At 34.5% G+C, this 27624-nt stretch overlaps 1 protein-coding gene across 2 annotated transcripts in view; it reads right to left on the bottom strand.

The window, feature by feature from the left end:
- Positions 1–10838: 10838 nt before the first annotated feature.
- The window catches only part of PI15 (peptidase inhibitor 15), a 29996-nt gene continuing 13210 nt past the window's right edge, over positions 10839–27624 (bottom strand). For both annotated transcript variants that reach the window (XM_025394536.1, XM_025394535.1), the window contains exons 3-6: positions 21614–21732; positions 20473–20605; positions 20236–20351; positions 10839–16802 (exon numbers count right to left, since the gene is read on the bottom strand). In XM_025394536.1, coding sequence (XP_025250321.1) covers positions 16667–16802; positions 20236–20351; positions 20473–20605; positions 21614–21732 — 504 coding nt within the window. In that variant the 3' untranslated portion in view covers positions 10839–16666. The remainder of the gene's footprint in view (positions 16803–20235; positions 20352–20472; positions 20606–21613; positions 21733–27624) is intronic.

Here is a 27624-nt window from a genome sequence, read left to right as displayed (position 1 = left end):
TCTCAAATTAGGCCACTTTCTGTAACTACTTGTGAACCTTAGATAACCAGTAGACAAACTCCATCTTGTGACAAAACAACAACAAAAGTATTCTAAAGAAAAAGTGAACCTAGTTGACAAAGCAAAAGTTAACATTAGCTTATGTTTGTTGTTACAAAAATGTTACCTTGCATATTCTTTGACTTCTATTTAATGTTCCCCAACTTTCAGTCTGCTCTTTGCTCAAATCTGGACATCCAATTCACCTTCTGGAGTAACAAAATAGCATTTATTCAAAAACCTATACCCATTTACATTTTACTGCATTGTACTTAAATCACATATTATTTCTATTTTTAAATTCATATTGGAATTTAGTTAACTTCAGCATCTAAAATTGTGAATTAGAAAACTATTCCTACTTGCACAAAATTCTAGAATCAAAAAAGTTATCTAAGAAAACTAAAACCAAGTTTTGTGTGTGTGTGTGTTATACATGGTAGGTGCCAGAGGTATTTTAGCTGTACATAAAAGCAAAGGCACTTTCATTGTTATATTTAAAATATATACTGGAGTCTTTATCAACCACCTATCAATGAAAACTGGAACTACTGAAACAAAGACTCTTTTAAACTTGAGGAAGGGAATCTCTGTTTGACAAGACTGTTATAAATTTGATAAAATCTCTAAAAGAGAATAATTTAAGTAGGAAAATAACCTACCAATCTTTCAATGGAGAAGGTGGGAAAACTCTAGTGGTTTAATACTTTTATTTACAAAATTAAAATAGCAAAAATGAAACCTTTATTCTGATTTGGAAGAATTAAAAAACTATAAAAAAACTTACTTAAAAATTTTTAAGAATACATCAAAAATTAAATTATCTATAGCAAAACTCCTACCTTCAAGGGAGAATCAAAAACATTAATGCAAAAGTGTTTGATGATTTAGTGTCAAATGTTAGATCCAAAACCAGATCATTTCTCCTCATGTAATTATGGGTAAACATAGCAACCTATGGAGAATTCACCTAAGACAAGATTCCTTAATTTTCTTTACTCCAACTACATTCACTTGAGTTTTATTACATCTCTATGCAGTATTTTCAACTAATTATTCAATATTTAACTAAGGGCAATGTCATTATTCAACATTTATCAAATTTCATTAGTTCACTAGTCATCAGGTGAAGAAATTTAGTATTGGTTAAGAACATATTCTAACACAACTATTCATCCAAACCCTATTTAGATTTAAAGTTAGTGCAAAGATGCAACCTTGCTTCTAGCCAAGTAACAAAATAAATATCTTCAGAAACCCTCATACTTAAAATCATTAAAATTCTGTATAAAATACTTACTTGCTTTAGCGCATCACTGGACTGATAAAAAATGAAGGAATCTGAAGAACAATTTAATAAAAGGGGAAGCAACTGAATATTCTCATAGGAGACTTCAGGTAAATCTGGACCCCAGCAGTATAAGAGCAGATGAGAAATAAACCCAGCACACAGAAATGAACAGCAGGAAATCTTAGTTGACTTGATCTTGGCAGTAAGTGGTAAGATAATAAAATCGTCCTTGAGACTTTATAACCACAAGCTAGCCCTTACATGACCAACGTTTCAGTCTGAATCCACTCTATCTTGGCAGTCTGAAAAATTTGAATCCAGGAACTTAATTTAAAGTGGTAACTGAAGCAAAGCCCTCTTAGAGAAACTCAGCTTCAGCCCAGGCCTCAAATAATCTACAGGTAAAGTTCCTGGGGTGTGTGTGTGTGTGTGTGTGTGTGTGTTGTTTGTGTGTAGGCAAGGGAGGGCTTTACGTAAAAAATCACAACTAAAACAAACCTGCAACTAATACAGATATTAGAATTAGCAAATGCAGACTATAAAATAACTACCTTTCATTTATTCAAAAAATTAAAAGAAGCCTATAAAAATATAAATAGAATAAGATACTATAAATAATAACAAAGCAATTTTGAGTAAAAACCAATTAAATCTTGGAAGATAAAAATTTAAATTTTTTGTCAGACTTTTTAGAATTTGAATATCTTTTTCTTTTTGATTTATTCAACAATTCTGGATATAAATACTTTTTTGGAAGTGCACTATAAGTTTTTTCTCCTGGTTTATGCTTTACCTTTTTATTCTCTTGATGCCATCTTTTGATAGGCAAAGGTCTTAATTTTAATAAAATTCATTTATATTAATAAATAATTCTATTTTTTGAGTAAATGTTTATTGTGTCCTATTTAAGGAGTGTTTGCCTATCCCGAAGTTATGAAGATATTTTCTTAGGTTTTCTTCCAGAAACTTGATGTTTAATTTTTGCTTACAGTTCTGTAAATCAAATTAATTTTTGTGTATGGTGTGAGGTAAGGCTTAATATTATTGGTTTGTTTTCAAATGGATAGTCAAATTATAAGGAAATATTTATAGAAAACATCAACCTTTCCCCAGTGAATTGCAGTAGTACTTATGTCATAAATCAGGAAACACAGACACACACACACAAACACACATATACATATGAGTTTGTTTCTGGTCACTCTATTTGAATTTGAGTATTCTTATGCCAATACTACACTGACTTACCTACTGTAATTGTAAAATTAATCCTGAGATCTGGTAAAGTACTTTCAATTTTGTTAGTTCAGTTCAAGACTTTTGGCTATTCTAGGTCTTTGCATTTTCCTGTAAATTTCATATTCAGTTGGTCAATTTACACACACACACACACACACACACAAACACACAGTAACTTTAGTAGGTACTACATTGAATTTACAGATCAACTAGGAGGGTACTGGCATCTTAAAAATACTGGGCTTTTCGGGGCCGGCGCGGTGGCTCAAGCCTGTAATCCCAGCACTTTGGGAGGCCAAGACAGACGGATCACGAGATCAGGAGATCGAGACCATCCTGGCTCACACGGTGAAACCCCGTCTCTACTAAAAAAATACAAAAAACTAGCCGGGCGAGGTGGCGGGCGCCTGTAGTCCCAGCTACTCGGGAGGCTGAGGCAGGAGAATGGCGTAAACCCGGGAGGCAGAGCTTGCAGTGAGCTGAGATCCGGCCACTGCACTCCAGCCTGGGCGACAGAGAGATACTCCGTCTCAAAAAAAAAAAAAAAATTACTGGGCTTTTCAATGCTTAAAAATGATTTATAAATTTCAATTGATTTTTTAAATTTCAGAGTAAAAGTCTTACATGTATTTTATTAAATTTATAACTAAGTATTTGGTATTTTGGCATTATTATAAATATTTTTAAATTTAATGTTTAGCTTTTGTTGCTGATAAACAGAAAGTAAAACTTATATTTGCATATTCAATGACCTTGTCAAACATACTTATTAATTCTAATTATTTGTATATTCTTCTAGATTTTATATGTGCATAATCATGTCTTACATTAATAGTGCAACTCAAATATTCCCTTTCCTTTCTTTATATATATATATTTTTTTCTTTGCCATGTTACACTGGATAAGACTTCAGTACAATGTTGAATAAAAGTGATGATAATACATATAGTTGTTTCATTCTTGGCTTCCATAGAAAATTGTTCAATATTTAACCAGATTAAATATGATGGTAGCAGTAAGACATTTGTTAATATCTTTTATCAGATTAAGGAGGGTTACTTTTCCAAACAATGAGAGGTTTTTATTATTGTTTTATGATAGTTCATTAATTTTATCAAATGATTTTTCTACTTCTATTTAAATGATATATGAATTTTTGTCTTTATTGTGACAATGATTAGAATTATATTAATTGACTTCTGGATGGCAAACCAACTTCAAATTGGTTTTGGATTTATTGGTTTCAAATTTTTTCAAATTTCTGGAATAAATATATTTTGGCAATAAAATACATAATAAGCTGTTCATATATATATATATATATATAAAAATATAAAGAATACAGAATCTGTGTGACTGCAATCTTTTGAAATTTGCTTAGTCTTGCTTTCTGGCCTATTATAGGGTCCAATTTGATAAGTGATCCATTGACACACATATAGAACATTGTTAAGCAGTTGTTGGATAAAGTCTTCTATATGTACAAATAAGTCATACAGGTGAGTCCGATCTTCTACGTCTCTCTTGAATTTTTTTGACTGCTGATTCTGTCAATTATTGAGACAAGTGCTCCAACCTCCCCCAATGATTGTTGAATTCTACATTTTTTCTTTTAGTTCTGCCATATCTTTACATTGAAAATATATGGTTTGTTGCCTAAAACTTTATAATTGTTATATTTTTCCATAAAATCAAGATAAAATAACTTTTTAATGTAATTACTGATATACAAGTTGAATTGTAAAATCCAGCCATTGGTTCTCTGTGTCTCATCTTTGTTTCCTAATTCTTTCTTTTTGACTTCTTTTGAGTAATCCATTTTTCTCATTTTCCTGCTCCATTAGATTTTTATTTTTACATTCTTCTATTATTCCTTCAATAATTGTTCTAGAGATTATATGGTTTCTTAACTTATTACTTAAATTAATACAGCTACCATTTCCTAATCAATGCAAGACACTCTATTTTCCTCCCCACTTTGTATTATTGTTGTCATACATATTATTGTATATACATTATAAACCCCGTAAGACACCATTATTGTTCTCATTTTAAACAGTTAATACTCATTTATATTCCCTTTGTATTCACCTTTCTGGCATTATTTATTTATTCTTACAGTTTACTTTTTTCATCTAGTATCATCTTCCTTGTGTCTGAAGAACACCCATTAGTGTATTCAGGTAATAATTCTCTCAACTTTTTTCTTTCAATCTGCAAATATGTTATTTCATTTTTATTTTTGAATGATAAGGTCTACAGGTTTGGAATTTCAGTTTGGAGATTTTCTACTTTTAATACTTTAAGGATGTTATTCTTTTGCCTTCCATCATTCAAAGTTTCTACTGAAAATCACCCTTTGGTCTACTTCTTGTACCATTAATGACTATTGTCCTTTGTTTCAGCTGCTTTAAAGCCTTTCATTGTCTTTGATTTTTAGTAATATGATGTACTCAGGTGCCGTTTTCTTTTAATATGTTGTGATTAGAGTTTTAAAACTTTAAATATATTACCAAATGTCTTACATCAATTTGGGAAAAAAAAATCTCATGATTATGGAGAACAGGAATCGGAAGAGAGGATTTGTTTCAGAGATCATCTCAGTCAGAAAGTCCAAGAGTCCATACCTACCCACAAACCCCAGGTCTTCCTAAGGTATACTTGATATTCTCATTTTATATTGCATTAGAGGCCAGACGTAGTGACTCACACCTGTAATCCCAGCACTTTGGGAGGCTGAGGTTGGCAGATCAACAGAGGTCAGGAGTTTGAGACCAGCCCGGCCAACATGGTGAAACCCCCATCTCTACTAAAAATGCAAAAAATAGCCGGGTGTTGTGGTGCAAGTCTGTAATAGCAACTACTTGGGAGGCTGAGGCATGAGATTCGCTTGAACTCATGAGGCGGAGGTTGCAGTGAGTTGAGATCATGCCACTGCACTCCAGTCTATGCAACAGAGGGAGACATTATCTCAAAAAAAAAAAAAAAAATTGCGTTACAGTACATTTCATTCTAGAATGTAGCTAGCTAGCTTTTCCACTAGTGAAATGAGTAGAATGCAAATAATGTGGACTGTTTTTTAATATGTAAAAATATGCATGTATATGAAACATATAGAAGGTGATACCTTTATACTTTTTATTTAATGTTTTGTTTGTGCATTGTGCTTAAGAAAAAAAAAAACAACTAGGAAATAGAATAGGTGCTTTGAAATGCCGTAAAAAATATTTATTTACTGGAGGGTATTAAGAATTATTTGAATTATAAAGTTATATTTTGCCATAAATATTTACTTAACAAGGGGATCAGCTATTCTATTGTAATTGGTATTTAAATTTATACTAAGTAGAAATGATCTTTGAAAATACGTTTTTGTTGTTGTTTTGTTTTGTTTTGTTTTTTTCTGAGATGGCGTCACCCAGGCTGGAGTGCAATGGCGCCATCTCAGCTCACAACAACCTCCGCCTTCCAGGTTCAAGCGAGTCTCCTGCCTCAGCCTCCCGAATAGCTGGGATTACAGGCATGCGTCACCACGCCCGGCTAATCTTTTGTATTTGTAGTAGAGATGGGGTTTCACCATGTTGGTCAGGCTGGTCTCAAACTTCTGACCTCAGGTGATCCACCCATCTTGGCCTCCCAAAGTGCTAAAATTACAGGCATTAGCCACCCCACCCGAAAATACTTTTAATTAAAGAAGAGCCTTGAACAATTTTTGAAAAAATGTACAACCCTTATATCTGTTTCTTACTCTTATTTAGTCAGTGTTTCTCTTCAACTTTATTCTCAAGCATCTTTGAAAACATCACCACACACTCACTGGTCCACTTGAAGTATGAATTACATTAGTTTGTCAAAGATTGGAAAACTAAAAACCATTCACATATTCTCTGCGTTTGACAGACATTTCTTTGACAAACATTGTCTATTTCTCTACATTTAATATGACTAATGGAAAAAATATATTTAGTATTCCTATGATGTAGCTACTCTAAGTTCCCATAAGTTTGCAACAGAAGTATGCCACTGCAGATAGCTACAAGAGTGGCATCTGTTAGTCACTCATGTACCTGCAGGTATATGACTATGGCAGAAAAAATATGACAGCTTGACCACAGTCCTGAACAAAATAATCAATTCTTTCAATGGCGAATGGCTATTCTGTGCTAATAGTTTGTAATACAAAGATGACCCTAGCGCAGACCTTGTTGTGTACTACAGATATTTTTAGGATGTTTATGATTATGCAGTAAGGGAAACTAGAAGGCAAATGCAAGAATAGAGATATCATTCAAGTGCTGTTCGGGCTCAAAGGAAAGTATGCTTGTAAATGGGGAAGTCAAAGACCCCCAGAAGAGGTAAAATCAAAGCCATGACAGATTTGTGCTGTCCCGCGCATGCCCAGGCAATGTCAATTGTATGAGACTCAGCAGAGATGTTGAGAAGTATGGAAGAGGATATAAGTGATACCAGGTATCAGTTTATCCTTAGAAAAAAATGTGAAGCATAGCAGCAATAAGCTGTAAATATAAATTCTGGCCTCAGCATGAGGGTAGTTAAATGAAAATAAAGGCTGTTTGCATTTATTCTGTAAGGAGAAAGAAGCAAAGAAAAGTATTTGAACCACAGAGTGACATGTCAGGCTTGGCCTTGGGGATATGGATTCCTCATTAAACCACTCAAAGTCCCAGAGATAATAGAGCTCAACTAGGATAGTACAGAACTGAAGAAGAATTTCAAGAAAAATCAAATGAAAACTGCCTTAAATTCAACAGAAACAATGAAGAAAGACAATAAAAGTTCTAGTTATTTTCAGTGAAATCACACAGTTCTTTCAAGGCACAGTTGCATTTGAGGAAGAGTCGACATCACTCAGGTGTTGGCTCAAATTTTGCCTCTTCAGCGAGGCCCTTCTTGACCAGCTCAGGTACCCATGGGCCCCTCATCCTCTCTGTCCTCCCATTTCATTTTTCCTCCTAGCAATGATCTCCACTGGACATTTTATTATACACTTAGTGATTTCTATATTTCTGCCACCTATCACAACATAAGTTTCTGGCAGGTATACACATGCCTGATTTTTATTTTAAACAGTACCTAACATGTGAAACATGCTAAAAAATGTTTGTAGAATGAATGAATTGCAAGAGGCCAGGGATTAAGCAGGCAATTGGGATAACCTGAAGAATGAGAGAAAATATTTTTGAACTACCCATTCAACAAGGGATCAATAACCAGAATATATAAGGAGCTCAAACAACTCTACAGGAAAAATCTAATAATCTGATCAAAAAATGAAGTCAATGACTATGTGAGGCACATTCATGAGTCTGAGTGGTCAGGGACTAAACAGTGGATAAGACAGTGGCTGTTTTGTGTATGCTCTTCTGGGCTTGGAAGAAGAGTAAAACTACCAGAGAAAGAAAAGATGATTGACAGAGCAAGATCCTAATGAAGGTGACCTCTCTGCCTCTTTACAGTCTATTTTAAGCACAGTGAAAATAGTGATCCTTCTGAAATGTGTCAAATCATGGCACTTTTCTGCTTAAAACTCTCAATGACTTTCTGTTTCACTCAAAATAAAAGTCAAAGTCCTTACAATAATCTAGTCCACACAGTATTTTGTGACCTCCCTGTCCTCATTTTCTTTTTTTTTTTAAATTGACACATAAGTGTACATTTTATGGGGCACACAGTGAGGTTTTTTGATACATGTAATATATTGTGATCAGATCAGGGTAATCTCAAACATCAGTTTTTGTGTTGGTAATATTTGATATCTTCCTTGTAGTTATTTGAAACTCTATGTTATTGTTAACCATGGTAATCCTACGGTGATATAGAACATAAAACTTATTCCTATTACCTAGCCATAATTCTACATCCTTTAAGAAATCTCTGGCCCCTTTTCTTTTTTCTCCTTTTTTAATTTTTTTATTTTTTATTTTTACGTTTTTGTTTGTTTTTGTTTTTGAGACGGAGTTTGACTCTGTCGCCCCGGCTGGCGTGCAATGGCACAATCTCGGCTCACTGCAACCTCTGCCTCCAGAGTTCAAGTGATTCTCCTGCCTTAGTCTCCCAAGTAGCCGAGATTACAGGCACCCGCCACCACATCTGGCTAATTTCTTGTATTTTTAGTAGAGACAGGTTTCACCATGTTGACCAGGGTGGTCTCGAACTCTCGACCTCAGGTGATCCAACCAACTTGGCCTCCCAAAGTGCTGCAATTACAGGTGTGAGCCACTGCACCTGGCCCCCCTTTTTAATACTATTTTATTCTCCCCCTCTGCTGCATACCTGCGGACCAGATAGGCAAGGTCCTGCCACAAGGCCTTTGCCCTCCACCTTCCGCTGCCTGGAAACTTCTTCCCCAGAAATCCACATGGTAGATGCCCAGGTGTAATTGCCACATGGCTATCTATTTCCAGCAAATCTTTCATATCTTTGCTGAAGTGTTACTTTCCTTAGGGCTTTCCTTAGGTAAAATTAAGCATCCTCCTTCCCTGTTCTTCCTCTGCTTCATCCTGCCTTATTTTTTCTCCATAGTGTTGATTACCCTCTGACATATTCCATGTCTTACTTTGTGTCTCTTGTCAACCTCTCCCTGTCTAGAATAGATGTTTGGCTAACACTATTACAAATAGTTACAAATCATGCTATAATGATTCACATTGCACACATACCATTTCATATTTTGCCAGTGTATCTCTGGAATGGATGTGTAGAAGAGGAATTGCTGAGTTAAAGCATAAATGCATACACAATTTTTCAGGATACTGATGGGTTCTAGAACCGTAGAATTTTCACATACCTTTTCGCTTTTAGAATAAAGTATAGTTATACCATTTTCATATGCATATTGTCAGTAAAAAATCATTTTTGAAATAATTAACTACATTGTTCAGTGTGTTATGTAGAAAGTCACAGAATGAATTTCTGTCCGCCCTTAAGTTTGGTAAAGTCCATGTGTTCCTTCATAAGCTGGCATGTTCCCTTCAATTATTAGGCTATCAATGAAGGAAACATGCCAGGACTTCACTTGTCCTTCATCAAAGGAGAAAGTTGGGGTCACACATATTCAACTGAGGATGTATGCCACCTCTCTATTTTGCTAAGACAGGATCAGGTGGGACCAATCACTCCTGCAAAAGGTAAGCACGGCCCAGGAGAGAGTCAGTGCTCCGTGGGACCACAGTGCCAAGGTTGCTGTCTCAGAAGGACCTAGGGCAGAGTCAAATGACAGCAGGAATAGGTGTTACTTATAAGAGCACAGTAATGCTGTATCTGGGAAAGCCAGTGTCTGCCTCGTCAGGGGGCATTGCCTCTCATGAGAGCGTAGGCTAATTAGTGATCACCAGTGGGTAAGACTGAATGCGGTCATCACCCCCCGCCCCATTTCTTCACCTTCAGAGATGTCCAAGAATAGAAGGATGAGATTTTGCTAGCATCAGTCAGGCCTCTGTGGGGCTAGAAATTGCAGCACACACACCTCACACACCTGCACATGCATGCATGCACATACACACGCACCGATCAGTGAATGGAACCCCACCTCCTCTGGAGATGACAGAACTTCGCAAAATTGTGAGTGGAAAACCAGAGGCTTCAAATAGGAGGAAGTGAAGTGAGCAAGGACAACTAGCAAGAGAAAGAGAAGCTGAGAGAGAGCTGCAGGGTTGGGGGGAGATGCTCTTTGGAAAGGCTTCAGTTTGTGAGGCTCTCTCAATGGTAAGGAAAAATTTAAATGAAGTCCTAGATTCTGGTCTTTCTCAGCTGGCCTGTGAGATCAACCATCTCATTAGAGATGAAGGAGTTACCCCTCTACAAGAAAGAGCCACCCTGGGAGTCTCCAGCCTTGGGCAGATTGGTGGCCTGAGATGGTGCCTCTCCCTTAGAAAGGCTTAGACGCCCTCTCTAGGAAGGAACAAAAAAATATTCATGGTCAACTGCTGCAGTTTTCCTGAGTCAGGACTTCTTGATGTTCTTTTCTTCTCCCTCCATGGAAATATCTTTTATAATGATACCTCAAAATATTTTGGGGGATTTAGTGGCAAAAGAAGGAAAGAAGGAGAGAAGAAAATAGGAAAGGGAAGGAAGAAAGAAAAATAGAAAAGTTGGTGTTCAGTGATGCATTAAAGATACAATCATTGTTGCTTTAGAAAAGTGAATTATCTCTCATCAAAACTGGTAGATGGTCCATCCAACAGGCCCGTTCATCTAGTGTCTAATCTACTTTAAAATTATGAAAATAAAGAAAACAATTAGATATACTTCAAAAACAACACAATTAATTATACTCTTTTATTGAAAGAAAAGTAATACGACGGAGTTTAAAAAGCTACATTTGTTATGGTTCATAAGGACAGAGGTTTACACAGGTTTTATATATGTACACACTCACAACACTATATCACAACATCAGAAGCACCGTTTTTGCCACAGCATTAGGTAATGAATACAACTCCAAATTAATCTGTTTAAAAAAATATCTAAAATGATACAGTATATTTGAGGATTATATAAATATATGAGACATATTTAGATATTTTTAAAAAATAGTGTTTATATATATGCATCACAATCATCTCTAATTCTCAAAATATTATGGTACCAAAATTCTGTTTGTCAAATAAAACATCAGATGCTGCAGTATGTATCCAAGCACCAGTTTAGCACAGTATTTAATTCTCCTCCAAACTAAAAGACTGCTAACACGTACAAACTGAACTGAGTATTTCAAACAACCGTTGGAATCATTTAGGCCCTCAATTTTTTTTTTTTTTTTTCATTAGCTGATTGTTCTTAGAGAAAAAAGAGGGAGCTAAACCATTTAGATTAATGTTGCTCTGTGTAGTAGAATCAATCCTAGGGCTCAGAGAAGAATATTCCCAGGCACTGGAGAAGGTGCAGGGAACAAGTAAGTCCATTTTATGTATGCTACAAATTGGAGTTTTGCATGGGATTTAGTTCATAGAAAAGGTTCTACTGCTTTAAAATAAGTTTGGAAATATCAATTTGGAAAGTGCTTCAAGGTAAATCTTACTTGATCATGCTAACATAATTTCAGAAATCTGTCAAAACAGATTACAAAAGAGATTACACCTAGATCACAAAAGAGATACACCCAATTATATACCTAAACTGAAGGTTTACAGGAGAGTATTATCTATATTAGTTACAGATGATATAATCCTAAACTTTTACATACATTTTTCAATCTAGAAGGACTTGGAATGGAATAATACATTAGTTCAATAATATGACCAAATAACATTGTCAAATTATAGGCCAATAATTAAAAGTGGGGAAATAATCCTTTTATATATGAAATTGATTATTTTTCTATATGTTTTTTATCTTATGAACTGTGCTAAATAAAAATAAATGATCACTTCTGAAAGTGAGACAGTTATAATTCTGTTAATTAAATGTAATTCTAATTGTATTTATAAAGCTAACTAAATTTAAAAATATATTTTAGCAATACCTAATTCAGAAAAAAAAAAAAAAAAAGGAGCATTTTAATAAGTGCCTCAGACCTGGAAAATCATGGAAAGCATTATTAGGAAAGTGGGTGCCAGAATATATTAACTCTCCTTTCCTCTTAGATACATGTTAATATTATCAAACATTTTTAGGTGCTGTCAGATTTAGGAAATATATGAGAATTCTAATATCGCGCAACAAATTTTTATGGAACAGAAATGGCTTTTGCTGTAAGTCAAGCAGCCATTAAGAATTTGTCCTTATAACCACCAGAGGGCGCCAGTGCCTGCAACATTATTAGTTGTAGACAATCTAACCAGTTTAGGTGATATATGACTTTGGACATTGCCAAGCTATAAAAAAATTTTAAAAAGAAAATCAATAACTCCCAAAGAAATATATTTACATTCTGTAACACCTAAATAATTTTCGACTGTTGAATTAAAACAAGAGTTAATTTGCCTATTTTTGGTAAAGATTAATTTAACACAGGATTTTATTAATATTTCTGAATCAGGAATTGAATGGATAACACTTTTAACAATGCATAAAAGGAGCATTACTAAAGCCATCAACACTAACAATTCATTTAGCACCATATATTTAGCACCAGAACAGATACTGACAGTTCACACTGAATAAAAAACTTTAATTGCTAAGAAACTTCAAAACTGATAGCAAGGATATGTGGTAATTGTAATGTTTTCAGCACCATTAATCAATGAAGTGTTAAACCTTCTAAGTTTTTTACTGATCTCTCATAAGTCAAATTTGAACAATAACATCATTTTAAAAATTGTTTTGCATGTGTTCAAATGATTGGACATGTTTATATGTTTCACCAACACAAATAATGACAATTTTTTATGAAACATAAAAGCAAAGATAATGTTAGACATTAAGACAAATGTAACTTTATTCTCCCTAATCACTTTGGTAGGTAAGGGCTTCCATCTATGTCATGACTGGCATCCTTTGATACTGCAGAGCCTGGGTATATGGCTACACAGGAAGAACCTACACCAAAGTCTAAGCATTATTTTTCCTTCATAGTCCCATTCAAATTATGTGTTTAGCTTGTGCATATATTTCACAAGCACGGCATCAACACAGAACAAGTAAACTGGCTTAAATATGTATTCGATTTCATTATGTAGATCAGTTGGTTTCACACAAGTGCACATTATGAGAAAAATATCTATTGTTTCAATTCAAATATTCTGTGTAAACTGAACTTGCCCTAGTGTTTGGTCAACTCTGTGCTAAAGCTGCATGGAACTTTCAAATGAACGTTTCCATGAACTTTTCAAATGCATGTTATGGCGCTGCCAAATGAAATTTGTAGGGCAACTCTGTTGGGTGATGGGCCACAGAAGGGATGATGCTTAGACAACTGAACAGAAGCAAAAACAGTAAGAACAATAATGACTTCATCCACATTTTTTGAGCAAACTTATCTATCATAACCAGAAACATTAAGACTGTGCCTACACAACTCACAGATAATTCTATAATGAAATTCATCAGTTTAATTCTAAAATTATAATTTTTCAGCTTCTTGATGATATGGAAGCCCCCAAACCTGTATTGTGAGAATATTAAAATTTTTCTACTGGTCATATAAAAAAATCAACACCATAGAGAGGACTGATGCTATGAAATACGTATGCCAATTACTTTTTTTTTTTTTAGTGATACCTTTCCACATGAAAACCTTAATACTGACAATTTAAAGCTGCTCTTATGAAATAGCTTATACCCAGACCCTTTCTGCCTTTGGCAATTACAGTGAGAAATAGTTATCTTAGCACCATTGTTGCATGCTGTGAAAAATATGGCAGGCTGTGTTGATACTAGCAAACTTTCATTTGCTTTAGCCTGGAAAATAAAATATTTTACATGGCCACTTTATATTATTAACTTTAAAAAATAGAATTAGAATAACAAATATACCCGTTATATTTTCAGCTGAGTTGTTAAATTATAAATAAACTTGTAGTTCTTGTCATGGTTTAGAAAGGACTGTTGCCTAAGTGTATAGACCCTAGTCTTAATCTGATATATTTGATGATTTATCTGGATTTTTGATACAATCAAAACTTTGTATTTAAGACATTTTTGTCTTAAGCATGGAAAGATGGGATTTCTGTAAATTGTTGCCATTCTTGGCTTTATAGTTAATTCTAAAAATCCATTCATATAAGCATTTATTAAACATTTATTATGTTACACCATTTAAGAAGCTGGGATAAATACAAAGAATTAAACAGAGTTCCTGCCAAAGAGGGGCTCGTGAAAAATTTAATTTAATCTCAAATAAATGTTTCATAATATTAATGAAAATTTTAATATTCATGAATTTTTATTAATCTTGTAAATTTACCTTCATAAGAACTCCTGTGAAATATGTAGCAAATATTATTCTTCCTTAGAACTGAAAAGTGAACTCACAGAAGCAATTCAGCAACAAAACTGGAACTTAGTGTAGCCATCTTCTGTTTAATAGTACTTATTGCTGTTTCTGTAGAATGAATATAGCAAAATCGAAGAAGGAAAAACTTTCTAGATAAAATCAAGCAAATATCCAATGAATGAGCTTCCCCTACAATTGTCTAGATATATTAGAAAAAAGTTGGATTAAGACCTAAATAATGTAATTACTTCTATTCTCCATTTTAATCTCAAAATTATTTATCTTTAGTAGCATCTGCATATGTGCCCACAGAGGCAGAGTGGTATGATATCAAAGCATTTGGTCACCATATTCAATTTATAAGAATAATTGGGCCAGTCATTCGTCAAGAAGTAGACTCAATCTCCAGATGGTGTATTTCTTCACCATTGAATGGATTTAACGATCTGTCATCTTTCAAAGTATCCAACCTAAGAAACTGCAAATGTGTATGGAATTTTAAACAAGTAGCTTCCTTCTGTTATTTGCACTCTGGAACTAACCATATTTAATTGTTCTGTAATTCTATGGAAGCATTACACAACCTGAATAAAACACACACACACGTACTTGAAGTGCAATATGTTAAATGTCTGGACCAATATGTTGTATTCTCCTCTCTGAAAGAGATTTCATGATAGGAAAATGTTGCATTTCCAAATTACATGAGGAAAATTTTCATAGTGACTTTGAATGGATTTCCATGATCAGACTCAACGAAGAACTGAAAATGTTTCTTTTACAGAAACACAAAAATAAAGTTGGCAACTAGCCCTTAGAAAAGCATCTGAAAAAGGCTACTTTAACAAAATCATGACTGTGTGTGGGGTGCACGAAGGATCTTTCGTACAATACTCAAAGACCCAAGAAGATACATAGATTGAGTCAATGACAGACTAAACAACAAAGAGATAGAGGTGGCCTCAGCACCTCCACATCTCTTTCTGAAATCCTTCACCTCCTGCTGACAGGCCTCAAGATGTACTAGACCCTAAGCATAGCCCATTCTGAAGCTCTCCATCTGGTAGTTAGGTGCAATTACACTTTTCATACCTGTTCCCTGAATTTTATTTCTCTTGAACTTCATTAGTTTTCTGACGGTCTTACTTTCTCTTTTCCAAAGTCACAGCTCTACGATCTGCTCCAGAAATCTTGGCACTTGTTAATTCTTCCCTTCCCCTTCTCATTCCAAGCACCGTAACTAAATTTCCATGAGAAGCAGAAGCCTTATGTATATATTGCACTGCATGGCTTATTACTTGCTCCACGTACAGGTAAATACTGCTGTGTCTGCTTCCTTCAAAAATAATTTTATAGCAAAATCACCAGTCAGCATTATTTCCTGAATATTTTGTGAGCTTCTTGAGGGCAGGAACCATGTCTAATTATCTCTGCTTTATCAGAACATAACTAGCAGAGTGCCTTGCATGTAGTAAGCATTCAACTCATGATGACTGATTCAATAAAATGAGAGTAAGCAGAAGGCATGATTTGAGAATTTACATAATATATACGTTGGCATTATCCTTTGGCAGACTCAAATAAGAAAAAATATCTCCAGAATGAAATTCATGGTTACTTAATTAAATTATTATTTCCAGATATCACTAAGTGCTATTTTACAAATTAACATTTTGTGGGTATTATAGAAATGGGTGCTAAAGAAGTCCCATCACCTCATGTATATCTGAAAATAGTTTTTTAAAAATTTCCCTCAAGTTGACTACTGAATCATATTGCTATCTACGTGTAACATCACATATTACATGTTTGTGTGCATATATAAATCCATATACATATATATGTATATGTATACATACACACACTTACAGGTCAAATATATACTTATTCCTTAGGAACATAATGATATAATTCCTTTGGAATGTAAATTTTAGGATTGGATGCATCAACTATGTCATCATTACATATACAATATCTTAATTTAGGCTTAGAGGTCAGAAAACAGAAATTGATGTTTCAAATATCTCAAAGGATTAAACAAACATGCTAGACAAATACTAATTTATACAAAGGAATACTAAAAGGAAAACAAGATTAGCACAAAATATGTATAATATGTGCAAAATTCAATATATATATATACACACACACATGCCCATGTTCCCAGAAATCATTATATTTCCTGGAGGAAAAGGTAAGCTTATTTAAACCAGTACAGGTAGTTTGACGTAACTCCTGGAAAACACAGATTGTCAGTACAAGATCCCCCATAACTGGGAGGACAAGATGAACATGGTACCCCTACTTTATATGGTGCTTCTCCAATCCAGTTGCCTCTAGAAGGGGGGGAAAAGAAAAAAGATAGCCTTAATGCAACCCATCCATTTTTTACAAGTAGATTGTCCTTAAGCCATATGTTCATATGTATTAACATGTGATGATCTGTTTGAGAAGTTGCTTTAGAAAGTCACCGAAAGTTATAATCATTTCTTATTTCAGTAGTAACTTATTCTGTATATCTTGCTTTTAAAATGTAATCTGAGTATTGTTAATGCTATGTTAATTTACAGATAAGAAGTTTCTCCCTGCAACACCTGATGACACAGAGTCCTGGGACACCAGGCTCATTCCACTCAAATCGCTCTCCTTCTACAGCAGATTTCTGGAGCACATACTCAGGCCATATTCCCTTAAACTTACTCCTTTTAAACTCATACTAATGCTCATCTAAGGATGATTATAAAAACAAGCTAATATTTTCTGGGAGACTTAAAAGTAATGGAATGAGTAACAAGTTATCATATACACAAAATATATATTATCATCAGTAAAAGGAGATTTGCTTCTAAAGCTGTAAAGTATTTTAGATTCCCAATCTTCATAAAATGAGACGTGAAAACCCTCATATATGGTGTAATGGTATAAACCAATATACCATTATTCTCATATTAAGAGCATAATGTCTCTCAGGAACAATTAAAGGTGATTTCAGAAGTTTTATTTCATATGCAAATTCATAGCTACTAATTGTTTTAAATTAGTGCTATTAGATTTTTGATAATACTGAGCCTATCTAGTTGAATTACTTTGTGTTATCAATATTTTTCCTTCACTGTGTTGATAACCATTATCATAACAATAAACCAAAATCTCCACTTTACAGTGTTAAACAGCCGTAATGTCATACTGTTATTTTGCTCTTTTAATTATAAAGGAAAAGTTAATAAATGTGTTTTCAGTAGCGTGGTGATAAGTAACTAGAATACTAAGAAATAGCAATATAGACAGCAATGTGAAGACAATGGAATGGTCGGGAGAAAATTTGTTTATCGGTGGTAAAAAGTCAGGGTTGAAGATAAGACAACAATAGCTAAGAGGCTAAAACGTAAAACAAGTGGTCCTCATCTTCCTGAAGACCCAACTAAGACCCAGCAGTGACTCATAAAGAGTCATGTAAGTAAGACATGAAAATATCTTGATCAACCAGTCAGTTAAAAATTCAGACTTTTATCTATAAAAAATCTATACAGGAAAATCTATCTTTAAAATGAAAAACTTTTATTCATATTACAAAACGAGATGGGATTTTAAGACTGCCCACCTCTATTAAATTTATTCTACACTATGCTCTAAGGATAAGCTTCCTCATGCATACTTTTGATGCCATCACAGGCTTGCTCAAAAAGGTTCCAGGGGAACCCATTATCTTATGAGTGTAGCTCGCTCTCTTATTCTAATACTGTACCATTCATAATCTTATTTCCCTCTATGTTTTTTGTTTGTTTGTTTGTTTTGTTTTGTTTTTTGAGACAGAGTTTTGCTCTTGTTGCCCAGGTTGGAGTGCAATGGTGCAATCTCAGTTCACTGCAACCTCCACCACCCAGGCTCAAGCAATTCTCCTGCCTCAGCCTCCTGAGTAACTGGGATTACAGATACACACCACCACACCAAGCTAATTTTGTATTTTTAGTAGAGAAAGGGTTTCACCATGTTGGTCAGACTGGTCTCGAACTCCTGACCTCAGGTGATCACCCGCCTTGGCCTCCCAAAGTGCTGGGATTATAAGAGTGAGCCATTGCACCCGGCCCTCCCTCTATGCATTTACCAAAAGCTATAAAAGCATATGGGCCAAGCCCATATGCTTAATTTCATCTTTTTTGTCGATTTGTTTTTCACACATTTTTGGAGCACATATTTTTAGAAACAGAAACTTGGAAATAAAATTGTATTATAAGTAAAATTATTACATATTTTATACTATAAACTGTTACGTAAATGTCCGATTTTATTGAATAGAGGATAATTATATTCAAAACAGTGAATCAGCCAATTTATACATTTATACTATTCATTCTTTCATTTTATGCTATTCTAACTAAATTCTTTCTCTTTCTCTCTCTCTTTCACTTATCTCTTTGCCTCCTTCAATTCCTTCTTCTCTATCTCTCTCTCTTTCACTTATCTCTTTGCCTCCTTCAATTCCTTCTTCTCTATCTCTCTCTCTCTCTTTCTCTCTCTCCCTCTCTCTTTTTCCCACTGAATAACAGTTAGACTTGACATAATTTCATATTAGGTTTGGAAGAATTATTCAGCTACCAATCAGGACTTGAAAACCTTCTTCATTACTTAGTTTTCAGAAAAATTGTTCTTTATTACAACTGAAATGTAGCATGTTAATGTAATATCTTAATCTCTTGGACCTATAAAGCAATAATATATCTCACCGATAACATTAGAAAATTATAACTATGGGCCAAAAATGAATAGTTACATAAATGAAACAAAAATCTCTTAGACTATTTGGGTATCAACTGGCCTATTTATGTCAGGGAGAAAGGGTAAAGGTTTCATAGGAAAATACAACGTGTAAAACTAAAACTTTCATATAAATGTACAATTTTAATGCTTTTTTAAATAACGTAGACACAGTCTAGTTTCTGAATCTTCCTATTCTAATAATTATGAAGAGGGGAACACAGGGAGAATCACTATTTTTCTGACTTTGTAAAAACACTGCCACTGGCATACTACCACATAAATGAGTAATGCAGTTATTTGTGAAACATTTTCTCATTCCCTCCCCATGTTGGAATAGCTGGAGAAAATCTTTGTTTGAGACTTACTTTGGAAGACACTAGCAATGTCATAAATCCTTTGCACATTTTGGTATTTATTCCAAATGGGAACAGAATTGTGTATAAATATTGGAACATTTTATCATCTGAAGTGTTATTGTAATCAAGAGGCATTTTACCAAATGCTGATAAATGTTTATCCTCATAAAGAATGTTCACGAATACGGCTATATCTTATAATGTTTGATAAATTTCCATAATCCATTTTATGTATGCCCTAGGATTAAATTATGAATTTTTTAAATATAAAAAATAAGAGTAAGCCAACATTTTTGTACTGATAGATGAGAATATCACGGAAGATTCTTCATTTATTTTATATAGTTATTAAAAGCTTGTGTGGTACAGTGTTTATTTTACAATTGCCATAATTAAAACCTATGGTAAGGAGAATTTAGCGGGCCCCAGCATTTCAAATTGCTTTGCCTACAATTTTAGACTAGAATCCCCGTCTTTGTGAAAAGTAATCTTTCAGCTAATCCTTTTTTCAGAAATATTGGAAGGATGGTGGATTTGAAGATTAGAGGCCATTATAGCTAAGTCCTACTCACTTACCTGTCACAGATACCTATCAGCCTAGGGATATTTACCATCTTTAAAGGATCCAGGAAACAGAATCCAAACTGGTACTTACTTTGGGGCATAGTTGCATACCAAGTAAACTGCACGTCGCCAGACAGATCCCCAAACATTCATGTTTTGGCAAGTATGAATTGCACATCCTATCCGATTGGAAGTGGCCCAAACCATCTGTGAAAATAAACCAATATACTATTACAGACGTCAGAGCTAAGACAATGCATGTCCACCAAAATAGTATTAGCATATTTTAAAAGTATGAATCAAAAATGAATAAGGTCATTGAAATAACCTGCGTATAATGTGTGCACATGGGACCAAAACATCTCATAGGACATCTGGGGTTGCAATCCTGGGGATATGGAAAAGCATAATCTTTCACTTCATCATACCATGGCTTGACCAACTGGAGAATAGAGCGATATCTGCATATCAAGAAAATAAAGAAATCAGAGTGCAGCAGTGGTAATATATAAGGGACTCATGTTACACTGTAAATTGATTATTCTTTTTACAGATTATTCATGATGATCCAAGAGCACGTCCACCCCTCACAATCACCATCACCACCTAGTCAGGTCCTCTATTCCTCCAAGTGGGGCCAAGCATGGAAATGGCCAGGGCTGGAGTAAGTGATTCTGTATTTGTCTAAACATGTGTCTGGTCATTCCACAAAGAAAATGCAAATAATTTCAGGAATCATCAATGTCTTATTTAATCCATGTCGAAAACTTCCTCCATCAGAATTTTATAAGCAATTCAGAATTAGATGTATAAAAGTAGTCACAATAGTAGAACCCAGTGCATTTTTTTCACTTCAGTTTGAATTCCCTTAGTTTTAATAATAGCACAGTTGATTTTCCTTCCTTATTTGGGGGAGATGGGTCTTTGAAATGTTGGATAATGACATTGCACAGTGGCAGAAAAATTATCCTAGCAAATTGGAATAGCTTTTCCCATAGCTGCCTATACCTGCATGTATTTGTGTGTGTATAAACATATGAAAATGCATACATTTTTATTGTATACATTTAGGTATACGCAGGTATATGCAACTATGGGAAAGTTTCATGCATGTACATATGCACACACATACACACACACAGCCTCTGCACAGTCATGGAGCTTTTTCCTGAGATGGAGGGGGCAAGATACAGCACAGGCTTAACCCTTTCTAAGATTCTGTGAGCTCAAAGAAAAGTCCAGGCTAAGGGAAGGTGTTCCAAGGGTGAAAAGGGGAACTGGCACTTTAACCCAATTAAATAATTCTGGAAGACATCTAAAATATTCGTAGACCAAGCATTAGTACCTGACACATAGTGAGCATTCAATAGGTATTTGTTGATATTATTTGAAACTGATGTAATTCCCTTCTAGAGTCCATAATTAATAAAGCCATATGGATGAACTGCATCAGTGAAACTACTTCCTACCTTCCAGTGCGTACAGATAGATTTTGGCCCAAAAATCTCAGTAAGTAAGAAGGTCCATGGTCCCAAATGCAAGTAGCGGCCCAAGCCTCTGCCGATTTCGCAAGATTTTCATCCCAAACCTGTAGAGGCAAAAATTCTTCAGCATTACGGGATTTGCTAATAATAAACAAAAAGTAAGATGAAATAAATGTTGTTACTATTTCCTAGAGTATTTTTTCTTTTCTTTTCTTTTCTTTTTTTTCCTGGGCTGGAGTGGAGTGTAATGGTGCAAACTTGGCTCACTGAAACCTCCACCTTCCGGGCTCAAGCAATTCTCCTGTCTCAGTCTCCTGAGTAGCTAGGATTACAGGCGCACACCACCACACCCAGCTAATTTTTGTATTTTTCCTAGTGATGGGGTTTCACCATGTTGGCCAGGCCAGTCTTGAACTCCTAACCTCAAGTGATCCACCCACCTCCGCCTCCCAAATTGCTGGGATTACAGGTGCGCGCTACCACACCTGGCTAATTTTTGTGATTTTTTAGTAGAGATAGGGCTTCACCAAGTTGGTCAGGCTGGTCTGGAACTCCCGACCTCAAGTGATCAGCCTGCCTCAGCCTCCCAAAGTGTGGGGATTACAGGCATGAGCCACCGCTCCAGGCCTCCTAGAGTTCTTTTAATTCTGATTCCTGAGACTGCTATAACTAAAAGAAAGCAAATTCAGGCCACTGTTATTCAAAGTTCTGTAATGCAATATGGTTATACTACAAAAAATTACTGCCTTTTCAGTGTCATCTAGATCCAACATTCATACATCAGTTTTAGTAAAGAAAAGGTTAACAAAAATACCATAACTAGTTGTAACTTGGGGACAGCTCATCTTGACTACTGAAGTTGGAATCCAACAAAGTCCATTGGTTTTCCTAGAGATAATTTTCACAGCCATCAGGAGCCATTATATTAATATATTTTAAGAAACAAAGATGATCCAATTTATTCAAACTGATTTTACCAAATTAACAATGTCTAATTTTATATTGCAACATTTAAGGTCATACTCTATTATGATATAACAAATCCCATAGAGTCTACATACATAATATAATTTGAATCATTAGTGGTAATAACAATAATACTATGAGAATTTACATTTTTGTTGGCGTAAACTAGAAACAAACTAATACAAGTAACACTGCTACATAGTGTTATAAAAACATAGTACTTCATGGTTCAATTAAATAAATTAAGAAAAATAGCAACTGTTGCTTTCCTTTATAGAGGAAGCTAAGTTAATAAGGATGTTAGTGATGTATGGTAAATTTTCTTTAATTGAAAACTATTGTATGACAAAATTTGAATGAGCCATGGATTTAACATACATTCATATTAGTTACCATATGGATTGGCATACTCATTTCCATAGCCACAAGACGAAACCAAGTCGAGCATTTGTGGACCTGCCAGTAATAAATCAGCTCTGAAATGGTAATCTATTTTCCAGCAAGTCATAAGGTACAAAAATAAAGAATAGAGGATATTTATAATTCTTATACATATTATAGAAAAAGAAGTTTTAAAATTTTCTCTTTTAACATAATTTAGTGATGTATTTACCTGTTGAGAATAATTATTTTAAAATTGGTTTCATAGTTCAATGTCATGGCATTATTTCCTAAACTATTTATAATATTTATATATTATTCTACCTGGAAAAATAGTGTTCACGTTGTGACTAGACAGTGGTTAGCGGTATATTTTAGAAATTGAGACCTTGTGTGAAGAAGGAAGCAACAGTTTTATAATCACTTATATTTACATGGAGCTTATATGAGGAGGTATGTAAATGTCCTATTGATCTTTTTGTCCTACTTTTCTTCCATCAGATTGTGTTCAGCTAAGCAAGGATTAGTAGCTATGCATTCACTGTAAGTTACAAGCTTTCAAGCAGACTCATGGGAATGCTTGACCATATCACTGAAAAGGCTTCATTTCCCTCGAGGATAATGAATTGCATAGATTTATTTAATATAACAACATATTTAATCGAAAGAAACTAATTTAGCGATTTTAAACAAAATAAGAAAAAAAAAGATGAACTCTTCAAGAGACCCTGTTACCTCAGGAGGCCTACTTTCAAAAGACATTTGTTAGTTACTCAGAAATAGTTTTAAATTAGGAAAAACAAAGTCATCTTACACATATTGACCTAGGATGGCATAAAGTAAACTCACTCACAGAGTTCATATAAAAATTATAGTACTCTGGGGCTGAAATGAACTTTAAAAAACATTTCATTTGGTTGAAAATTGATTTATCAAATATTTTTTCTTCTGACCAAACATTAACAAAATATGGATTCATAAAATATTGACTGCAGTTCACCACAATACAAAACACTACAATTAATTTATAAAGGCATTTCAGATGGAGTAGCTTCAACAAATTATGTCCCCTAAAAGGTCATTAACAAATTGTAGTTACTTGGGAAAAAGTACATGTATCCATTCTGTACATATTGGACTAGAGTGCACACTCAGATCTATAACTGCTAAAATCACTTCCTTATAATCCTATGCTGAAATATTAGCACACCACGCACACATAGTGCTGACCTGGATCAGTGATTAATCAAGGATCCTGTGCTCTAACCCTAATTCCACTGCTAAGGTCATCTGCGACTGAGGCCATGTCAATTATGATCTCCCAGTTAACTCATCTGTAAAATGAGATAGAATGAGGTCATCCTCAGGGTCCCTTTCATCTTTAACTTTTTGTGATTTCGATACACTTGAGTAGCCCTAGCATCAGAGCCAGGAAGATCTATGTTCTATTGGCCTGGGATTTCCTCAGTTCTGGTGTTTTCCATATCATGGAGAAAGCAAATCTAGATTACTTTCAAAATAATTAAAAATATTCAAGACATTTCTTTTTCCTTATCTCACTCTCTATATGTATATTGAAACATCACATTGTGCACCTTAAATATGTACAATAAAAAGTAAGTAATAAAAAATTAGGGCATTTAACAATTTTAAAAGTAATTTACCATATGTAATCCTATCTTTATATTCATTCATATATTTAAAAGCTAAATATTGAGTATGTCAAAAAGATAAACTAAAAAGTTCATGCCTGAAAAATATCTTACAAGACCATCCTTTGTTAACTATTATAGGGAATTTTGATATGAAGAAAATGTGTTCACTGACGTCCATGCTTTTAGATATTTCTATGTACAAATATTATATATTGGAGAAGGTAGTTACAGGGAAGGAGGGATAATTGCTTTCTCTCACTGTGTTTGCTTTTAGGAAACTGAGAGGGTTTCTACCTGTCTCCATGTCCCTAAAGGAAGATTCTGGAAAGTCTGGCAGGTACTGTCAGACTCCCACATGGAGACAGGACTGATCTACCCTCTGATGCTCACTGCGGGGGACGTCAGAGGGCCCCATGCTCTTTCTTTGCCTCTCTGTCTCCAGGCAGAACTCACATCTACTGGAGAGAGAGGGAAGGTCTGGCTTAAGCAGTGAGCTCTAAAATTTGGGAATTACATCGTATCCTCTGGTAAAACTGAGACCTACATTTACTTTCTCTGTCTTTCTCCACTGGTTACAATTCCCAGGGAAAGATCGGTAAGTGATTTATCCCCTTAGTCTCCAGTTATTTAAATTTATTAATATGAGTTTTATTATTAATATTAATTATTAATATTAATTAAGTTTGACAAGCAATGATAACTTTATTTAATAACTATCAGAACCACATGAAGATAAGTTGATTAATGGGTACAAATATAGAGTTTGATAGAAAAAGTAAGACCCAGTGCTTGATAGATAAGTAGACTATAGTTTGCAATAATCTAGTGTACATTTCAAAGTAAATAGAAGAGAGTTATTCAAATGTTTCTAGCATAAAGACACAAATTTAAAGTGATAGTTTTCCCAATTACACTGATTTGATCTTTACACATTATGAATGTATTAAATTATCATATGTACCCTAAAGTATTTCTATTATGTATCAATAAAAAATTTAAAAAATTAAGAAACAAAAAATATAGAAATTTTCAACAAAAAAGTGGGGTCCGTAAGAACCTATGATTAATTCTTTCCTATCTGGAAGCTTCAAGTTGTAATGAATGTTGCCATTGTAATTATGGGAAACATTTAACAACTTATGAAAGTTCAGAAAATGAAGATGTAAATTATTTAAACATTTCACTTAATTTATTAATTTCCAGATGCTTAATAGGCAGCCTATCTGACAAATTTCTCTGAGTGTCTGTAGCATTTATTTAAAATGATTTTAATGTACTCTACAGATGTATCAGTGGAAGAAAGAAGGGCACAGGTGTGTACTTATTTCTATGAAATGCCTAGTAAATATGCAACATATTGTTATCTATTCTTGAAAAAATTAAACACCTAATATATACGGAGCTCTTATTAAACCAGATTCAACATTCTGACATCTTAGCTCTTATCCCTCTCAAAAGATGAGGTATTTTCACAGATAATTTGCTTGTAAACACTTAAAATATTTCAATTTAAAAATGAGGCAAAATTAAGAATATTATGCGTAAATATGCAAAAATATTTACAAGACCCATTAGAAGTTATATATTATGATTAAATTAGATAAATCAGATAAATTTTAATTCATGAAATTAAAATGGTTCATAATGGTGTCAGAATATGCATATGCTTGTAGGATGCTTTATTGCTTCCAAGCAGTTTTCTTCCATTCTTTTTTAATTAAGAGACATTCAGTTGGTCAGCTCATACATTGGTTGATTTAGCTTTGGACTAAAATATTCACCATAAGCTACTGTGCTTATAAATAAAATTAGAGAGTTTGAGGTAGACACAGTACCTTGTCTGAGAAGCACAAGAAGTTGAAACCACATAGTCAAACTAAGACATGACACATATCCAGAATTCACACTGAAGTCATTTAAATATCTAAAAGAGTAGTGATGCCAACAGTTAGAAGGAATATGAAAAGAATGCAGGATTCTCATCAAGTCCAGAGATCTTTATAACTTGAGTTGAATACAAAATTGTGTTAAAAATGTTGCTGCATGGGCAAAGGTTGCTGACTTCCATTAGTAGACAGAAAAATTTGATAATACTGATCCAAACCAGATATGAGGCTGTCTTATCAATTGTTTTTCTAAGTTTTGGGATCCTCAACACAGTGGCAGCCAGGACCATGAAGCCCACTGACATCTGAAGATGTTGTCCTAAATCCCAGCCACTATCTCTGGCTAATAAGAAATGCAATAAGAAATGGAAGGCAACCGCCAAAATTACTTGGGACTCTATTCCTAAACCTGATTGAGATGACTTATTTTCCTTTTTAATTGGGTAAGATCCTCTAACTCCAAATATAAAAATTAAATGTAGAGATGTTTAAAATGATAAAATTTAAGGTAAAAATCCAAATAATGCCCATTCTCACTTATAAGTGGGAGCTAAACATTGAGTACACATAGACATAAAGATGCGAAAAATAGACACTGGGGACTACTTGAGACGGGTGGGAGGAAGGTGGGAACAGTAGAAAAACTGTTGGGTCTTATGCTCACTACCTGTGTGATGGGATCAATTTACTCCAAACCTCAGCATCATGAAATATACCCAGGTAACAAACCTACCCATATACCCCCTAAAATATGAAAGTTGAAATTACGTTTTAAAAAACATTAAAAAAGGCCGGGCGCGGTGGCTCAAGCCTGTAATCCCAGCACTTTGGGAGGCCGAGACGGGCGGATCACGAGGTCAGGAGATCGAGACCATCCTGGCTAACACGGTGAAACCCCGTCTCTACTAAAAATACAAAAAAAATCTAGCCGGGCGAGGTGACGGGCGCCTGTAGTCCCAGCTACTCGGGAGGCTGAGGCAGGAGAATGGCGGGAACCCGGGAGGCGGAGCTTGCAGTGAGCTGAGATGCGGCCACTGCACTCCAGCCTGGGTGACAGAGCCAGACTCTGTCTCAAAAAAAAAAAAAAAAAAAAAAAAAAAAAAAAAAA

This window comes from Theropithecus gelada, chromosome 8, assembly GCF_003255815.1.
Source record: "Theropithecus gelada isolate Dixy chromosome 8, Tgel_1.0, whole genome shotgun sequence".
Taxonomy (NCBI): domain Eukaryota; kingdom Metazoa; phylum Chordata; class Mammalia; order Primates; family Cercopithecidae; genus Theropithecus; species Theropithecus gelada.
Note: the sequence above shows the minus strand (reverse complement) of the source record. Positions and strands in the feature narration are given on the sequence as shown.